General features: G+C 43.0%; 1 protein-coding gene across 1 annotated transcript; it reads left to right on the top strand.

The window, feature by feature from the left end:
* The first annotated feature begins 210 nt into the window (after positions 1-210).
* On the top strand, positions 211-3,626 carry LOC134572363 (homeobox protein Nkx-2.4-like). The gene is made up of 2 exons (XM_063431288.1): positions 211-524; positions 2,310-3,626. Exons 1-2 carry the CDS (start codon positions 269-271, stop codon positions 2,846-2,848), a joined length of 795 nt encoding a protein of 264 aa, XP_063287358.1. The 5' UTR covers positions 211-268; the 3' UTR covers positions 2,849-3,626.
* Positions 3,627-7,671: the final 4,045 nt, after the last annotated feature.

Here is a 7,671-nt window from a genome sequence, read left to right as displayed (position 1 = left end):
CGTTCAGGATTCCCACATGCCCACCATGGCTCCCAGTGATTAGCAGACCATTTATGTCCAACTAGACCTCATTGTTCTGAGAGAGGCTCCTCCTCCGAGACCTCACCTCCTGCCATCCTCTATCCAAAGCCCTAGATAAGGTGAGCTTTCAGGGAATTACTCAGCATTTCAAATCACTTCCCACCCAAAAAAACCCTATCTCCAGGTCACCAGCAAAGTGTCTGATCACCTGGTGTCACAGCTCTTACACAGTGGACCACCAGCACCAATGGAGGACCTTACAGCCTATAGCCTGGACTCCTGTCTGGATGGATATGGTCCCCTCATGCAAATAACCCACCAGCCTTGTCTCCAACCTTCCATGGGATCTGCTAGCTTCTCTATGACCCGCTGCCTTCCCCAAAACCCCATGAGGACCTACTGCCCCGGGGCTTATACTAATTCTGGAGATCTACCAAGCTACCCTGATACCATGACCAACACAGACTGGCTCGGAGGTTCCCAGGACATGCGCTACCCACCCTGTAAGTAAACGGTCTTCATTCTCTCTGCCTTCCACTCAAACTTAGTAAATATCAGAAACCGCAGAATAAAGCTTTATATTGGAAGACACATTCATTTGTTTTATCAAATTAAACTGATTCTGCTCTATGGCTTCACTCTTTTAACTGCTAAATTGTACAGTGTATGCCAAAATAGAAAAGATGCGCAAAATTCTTCATTTCAATTATTTGTTCCGTTTGGCTATTTTAATCTAAAACTTTCAGCTCCCTGGTCAGTTCTCCACTGCTCTCAGATTAGTGAATATACCAGGGTGATCGGTAAAAAAGTACAAAATATAGGCTTTTTGGGGGATTTACAGACCGGGCGGTCAGTGTTTGCTAAAAGTAAAATTAATTTATTAATAACTTATTGCTTTGTTTTATGATTTTATATCAGCTTACGGGCAAGGCCCTCTTTACCTTTTTGTATTTGTCTGTGTATATTGTACGTCCTCCACTAATTGTACAGCGCTGCGGAATCTGTTGGCGCTCTATAAATACCAGATATAAATAAATAATATCAGACTCTGAAAAAGTACAATCTGTAGATAAAGGAGATTAAATGTTCAGTTCGCTCTACCGATTAACGACCCTCTCCTAGTTATTACCCCTCTAACCATTAATATCCCTTTAACTGTTAATATTGTTTTAACAGTTAATACCCCTCTGCCAGTTAATGTTGCTTTTCAGTTAATACCCCTCTGCCAGTTAATACTCCTCTGCCAGTTATTGCCCATCTGCCAGTTAATACCCTTCTACCAGTTAATGCCCCTCTGCCAGTTAATATCACTACCCCTCTGCTAGTTATTGCACCCCCCGCGCATTATAAGTGTCTGATGTTATGGAGTGATTTTATTTATCGGGCCCCCTGATTCAATGGGAGCCCCTTAATGTATCATACAACTTGTTTTTAGGTTTTTGTTTTGTAAGAGAATGCTTTTTATTTTGTTTTGAGCATTTCTAAAGAAAAAGAAAGTTTGAGTGTGTAAGCTGCGCCCAGGGAAGGAGTGATTCACTTATCTGTGTATCTGTGTATTTGTGGATTTTGTCCACATTATTGTAGAAAGTACACAGACTTCTCCTCAATGAATAGGCTCATAGCAGATCCCATCTTATCTCCCGCTCCTCCAATATTTGTATTGAGATATGTCTGGCCTCATCACAGGGACAACTTTATCTGATCTACAGAATCCCAAGAGTTAGTAGCTATTCATTGTATGTCTATGGCTCACATGACCCCTTCACTAACATCACACAAACGTAGTTTGTTTTATACCGTCATTTGTAACAGTCACAAGTTGTTGTTGTTGTTGTTGTGGTGTATGCGTGTGCATATTATCTCAATCTATTTACTAAACAGGAGTTGTGAAGATCTAAGAACCAACTGGAAATGTTTCAGCCAAATTAGCCGAATTTCTCAACTTTCCTCATTAATCACTATTTAATGTATATATACTACAATGGTCTGTACTCACTAAACAGTTTGTTAGGAATTGTCAAATTGCCCCCCTTGTAGTTTAGCGATCAGTCTGACGTTCCTTGCTCTCCAGCTTTAAGGATGACTGGAGATGGTGCTGGGTCGGGAATAATAAATCACAATATGGAGGAAATATATCACACAGTATGTTCTAGGTTGTATTTCTCTTAATGTCAAATTCTGTACAGTATGATTAACCAGAATTTAATCTTTTTATGCTTTAAAGAGGAGAAACTGGGCTAGGCAACTACTGCCATTATCTTTTTTTTATAACAATATCTCCATCTCAGTTTCCAGAATCATTTCTCCTTCTGGATTTAATGTGTCTGCAGCTGGATGTCTGGCGTATCTCGGAGAAGGAACCAAAACCTCGTTATACATCCAGCATACGTCCAAGAGGAAGAGAAGAGTGCTCTTCTCCCAGGCCCAAGTGTACGAGCTGGAAAAGAGATTTGAGCACCAGAAATACCTCACTGCCCCAGAGAGAGAGCAGTTGGCTAAACTCATCCACCTCACGCCCAACCAGGTGAAGATTTGGTTCCAGAACCATCGATATAAAATGAAGAGGCAGGCTCGGAAGCAGGACATTTTAGGAGACGAAGACTCCACTCCTTACAGTGTGGAGTCTGATGGGGGCAAGGGCCCCTGTGCGAGTCCCTGTACGTCTATCGAGGAGTATGCACCAGGTGAGATCAAGCTGGAATACAAGGGATCCATCCAAGACCAGCAGATCAATACGCAAGCCCTACTTTTGGGACAGGACATGCTCACTTCAGCTTTAGACCACCAGGCGTTTGAGAAGGCAAGCAGAAATCTGGTAGCGTGGTGATTGTCCTTTATAAATTCATAGATTTAATGTCAGATTCTATTGGACTCTAAAAGAGAACAATTTCCTGTAACGGCTGTGCAAAGCATAAAACCAGGCATAATTCTATGGGTTTTCATGGATTAAAATAGCTTTCTTTCTCCATGGGCTCCTTTGGAATAACAAGATAATGGGCACTTGAATTCCTGTCGCACAGGAGTGGTTACAGAGCCGAGTGCTTTCTAAGAGAAATGCCCCATTGTTTATCTGTCTGCAGACGATCCTCGTTATGCATTAAAATAGTTTAGGCAAATACTCCTTGATGTAGAAATTACAAAATTAACACACATAAAGGGGTCTCTTTATTAAACACTGAATCGTAACGAGAACGTTGAGCAATTTAGTATGTCCAAATCAGCATTTCTTGCCTTTGATTCCGCAATTCAGTTATGAATCCAGCACAATTCAGAGTTTATTGAATAAACATCAAAGTGGCAGTGCAGAGCTTGCAGACCATCCTGACATTTCTCGTTGATCGGAAAAAACGCACTGAACAATCACTCTCAGTCAGCCAAGATCAATTTCCAGTTTTTGAACTTTGCAAATTGCTTGTCAACTTCTAGCCGTTCATAGAATAAATGACAACATTTATTTTTATTGAGAAAGCAAACTATGGCCAGCAATAATTGAAAGATTTTTTTTTATTTGAATATAGCTTAATTCATCGCGTTATTTTTGTAAACTTTAACTTCTTTTTTCACAATAAGATAACAAACAGTTTTTTACAAGTGACAAGTATATTTTCCCAGTAATTATGCAGCTTGAAAAATATTGGTGAAAAAAATCATTTTTTTTGTTCTTTCTTTTAGTAAGAGAGAATTGCCCACTCGCTGCTCATTCAATCTGTTTTATTTAATCCATATATCGTGCATTGAATGTTTTTCGGTTTTTCCGCTGTGCGCTTTGTAATTAATATTTTAAGTTCAGTTTGTGCTACCATTTATGTAAATACATTGTAAGATAATCATACTGTATACAAATGATTTATTTTAAATCTGCATTTTACAGAATAATTTTGTATTTATTTTTATTATTGCATTATGATATATTTGTTTAATAAGAAAAGAGGTAAATAAACGTTCTCTTCTAAAACTAACAAAGTTTTTCTGTTCTTAGCAATTTGGGGTATAATTAACATCTAATTTATCATGGTTTTAGTTTTTTTTTGTTATTAAAAAATAAATGTATTTTAAACACCAATGACTAAACGTTGAAATACACATTTTATTTCACTTCAAATGGATTTTTACAAATTCTTTTGCAACGACATTTCTGTCTACAGCAAATTCAGCAGAATTGTAATTATCTAAAAGTTTAAAATCACAGCCATCCTCGGGGTGCGCACTGTAAATGGTTTTCTTAATAAAATTAGAATATTTATTGAAACCTTAACCATCATAAGGTTCGTCAAAATGTAGCTAAACTATGCTTTTTTTTATTTTTGCATTTTTTTCTCATATTCTCTTTAAAAATAAATTTAAAAAAACTTTTTTCGTCTAGTGAAGAACAAACATCAAATCAGATAATAAACTTTTTCAGACGGAGACAGTGCGGGAAATTAATCCCGGTGTTAGGCTGTGCCTTAGCATAACACACCCCTATTAAGGATTAATAAGTGTGTAGGGGTTAATAAAAAAAAAAAAATACCCCTTTCTGTCTCAGAGATTTTACCTTTCATCTGATATCAGCATTGTGAATTGTTCGTGTAGGACTCAAGTAGTTTTACCTTGACGTAGCGGGTCAGCTTACACTTAAACGACTACTGGAGTGATACTGAAAACCTTCCAGTTATTTAAAATGTGTGCGTGGAGTTGGGTAATGTGCAGGTAACGTTTTGCTGTTGTATCTGAGCTGATGTATACTGTAGCCATTTCTGCCGCCCAGGAGTAATAGGAGTTTGAGAACAGACTTAATTGTGTGAGTTTATAACACACCCCTTGCGCACACCTCTGCTTTTAAAGCTACTCTTGTTAATTATTTATTAAGGGTTCCTATTATTATAATCAGTCGGAGAAACTTTGCATTTCTTAACAAACAAACAAACAAAAAAAAATGTAAAATAAATTCTCAGCTTCTTACCTTAAACTTTATATCTATTGCCACTTATTTCCCAAAACTATGTTTTTACTTACAAGGGTTTTTATTCAATTACTAAACTTTAATTTAATGTTTGAAATAGATACACATCAATAATTTATTGAAGCCGGAGTAAAGAAATATAAACGATTAATTTAAAACATAACTGACTGTTATTTTAGATCAATCTAGAGATATGTTCATTAAACCGTGGGATCTTCTGACGTGAGAATCCGTTTTTCAGCTGACATTTTATATTATTTCACGCAGACTTGGGGTTTAAAGGAACACTATCGCACGCAGATCACTTCATGGAGATGCCATGTCCCATGTCAGCCCTGCAGCTGAAAACATTGGCATTCTGCAGAACATGCAGAATTATATTACGGGGTTAACCTGTCACTCAGACAGCCACTAGAGGCACTTCCAGGGGCGGGCTGGGAAGGGGGGCAGGGAGGCAATTGCCCCCCAGGGCGCCCTAAACCCAGGGCCACCCGCACCCAGCAAAAAAAGGAAAAATCTTAATCCCCTGCCTCTGGCTGAGGACTCAGATTTCTCAATTTACCTCTCTCCCTGCAGCCTGCAGCCTGCAGCCAGTGGAGTCGGGCGGCCTCTCCTGATGATGTCAGGAGTTGGGGGCGTTACTTTCACTGCTCTTCTCACAGGACCGCTGTCCGGGAGAAGAGCAGAGGAAGTCACGCCCCCGCCTCCTGACATCATCAGGAGAGGCCGACTTCACTGGCTGCTGCTGTATGCTGGTTGCTGGTTGCTGCTGCCCACCCCTCTCTGTCTTAAGGTAAGACTCAGGGAGGGGGGAAATACACTTTAGTTTTTTTTTTATTCCCCTCCTCAGCCCCTGTCCCCTCCCTCAGCCCCTGTCCCCCCCCTCAGCCCCTGTCCCCCTCCTCAGCCCCTGTCCCCTTCCTCAGCCCCTGTCCCCTTCCTCAGCCCCTGTCCCCCTCCTAAGCCCCTGTCCCCTCCCTCAGCCCCTGTCCCCCTCCTAAGCCCCTGTCCCCTCCCTCAGCCCCTGTCCCCTCCCTCAGCCCCTGTCCCCTCCCTCAGCCCCTGCCCCCCCTTCTCAGCCCCTGTCCCCCCTTCCTCAGCCCCTGTCCCCCCTTCCTCAGCCTCTGTCCCCCCTTCCTCAGCCCCTGTCCCCCCTCCTCAGCCCTGTCCCCCCTTCCTCAGCCCCTGTCCCCTTCCTCAGCCCCTGTCCCCTTCCTCAGCCCCTGTCCCCTTCCTCAGCCCCTGTCCCCCTCCTCAGCCCCTGTCCCCTTCCTCAGCCCCTGTCCCCTCCCCCAGCCCCTGTCCCCCCTCCTCAGCCCTGTCCCCCCTTCCTCAGCCCCTGTCCCCTTCCTCAGCCCCTGTCCCCCTCCTCAGCCCCTGTCCCCTTCCTCAGCCCCTGTCCCCCTCCCCAGCCCCTGTCCCCTTCCTCAGCCCCTGTCCCCTTCCTCAGTTCCTGCCCCCTTAATCAGCCCCTGTCCCCCCATAACATCACCTATACAGCTCCTCTCCCCCAGTTGCAACCCATATCACCCACACCACAACCCCTTTCACAAATTGTAGCTATCAACCTGCTTCAGCACCTATCCCCCCCTACATTTCCTAAACCCCCAATTACAGCTTATACCCTCCACTACAGCCCCTGTCCCCCAACTACAGCCCTGTCCCCTTACTCAGCCCCTGTCTACGGGTTTTAAAATTGTAAAGTTTGTGTGTATGTGTGTGTATGAGTATGTCTGAGTATGAGGGGTATGAGGGGTGTCAGTATATCTCTGTGTGTGTGTCAGTATATCTGTGTGTATGCGTCAGTATGTGTGTGTGCGCGCCAGTATGTGTGTCTGTGTGTGTGCAAGTATGTATCTGTGTGTGTGCCAGTTTGTCTGTGTGTGTGTGTGTGTGTGTGTCAGCCAGTATGTCTATGTGTGTGCAAGTATGTATCTGTGTGTGCCAGCTTGTCTGTGTGTCAGCCAGTATGCTTATGTGGGTGTGTGTGTGTGTATGTGTGTGTCAGTATGTCTGAGTCAGTATGCCTTTAACAGTGTCTTTCTTTGTATGTCTGTGTGTGTCAGTATGTCTATGTGTGTGCAAGTATGTATCTGTGTGTGCCAGCTTGTCTGTGTGTCAGCCAGTATGCTTGTGTATGTGTGTGTGTGTGTGTGTGTGTGTGTGTGTGTCAGTATGTCTGTATGTATGAGTCAGTATGCCTTTAACAGTGTCTTTCTGTGTATGTCTGTGTGTGTCAGTATGTCTATGTGTGTGCAAGTATGTATCTGTGTGTGCCAGCTTGTCTGTGTGTCAGCCAGTATGCTTGTGTATGTGTGTGTGTGTCAGTATGTCTGAGTCAGTATGCCTTTAACAGTGTCTCTCTGTGTATGTCTGTGTGTGTCAGTATGTCTATGTGTGTGCAAGTATATATCTGTGTGTGGGCCAGTTTGGCTTTGTGTGTGTCAGCCAGTATGCCTGTGTGTGTGTGTGAATATGTCTGTCTGTCTGAGTCAGTATGCCTGTAACAGTGTCTCTTTCTCCGTGTCTGTCAGTGAGTGTGTGTGTACACATGCCTGTCAGTGAGTGTGTGTTTTTTAATGTGTGCCAAATCAGCAAGTGTGTGTGTGTGCCTGTCATTGAGTGTCTGTTTAGGTGACTACCCCTCACCCCTTTAAATCACATGGGAAGGGTGTTTTACTCTCCTCTTGGTGCAATGGGCCACTTGA

Source organism: Pelobates fuscus, chromosome 9 (genome assembly GCF_036172605.1).
Source record: "Pelobates fuscus isolate aPelFus1 chromosome 9, aPelFus1.pri, whole genome shotgun sequence".
In the NCBI taxonomy this organism is placed as follows: domain Eukaryota; kingdom Metazoa; phylum Chordata; class Amphibia; order Anura; family Pelobatidae; genus Pelobates; species Pelobates fuscus.
Note: the sequence above shows the minus strand (reverse complement) of the source record. Positions and strands in the feature narration are given on the sequence as shown.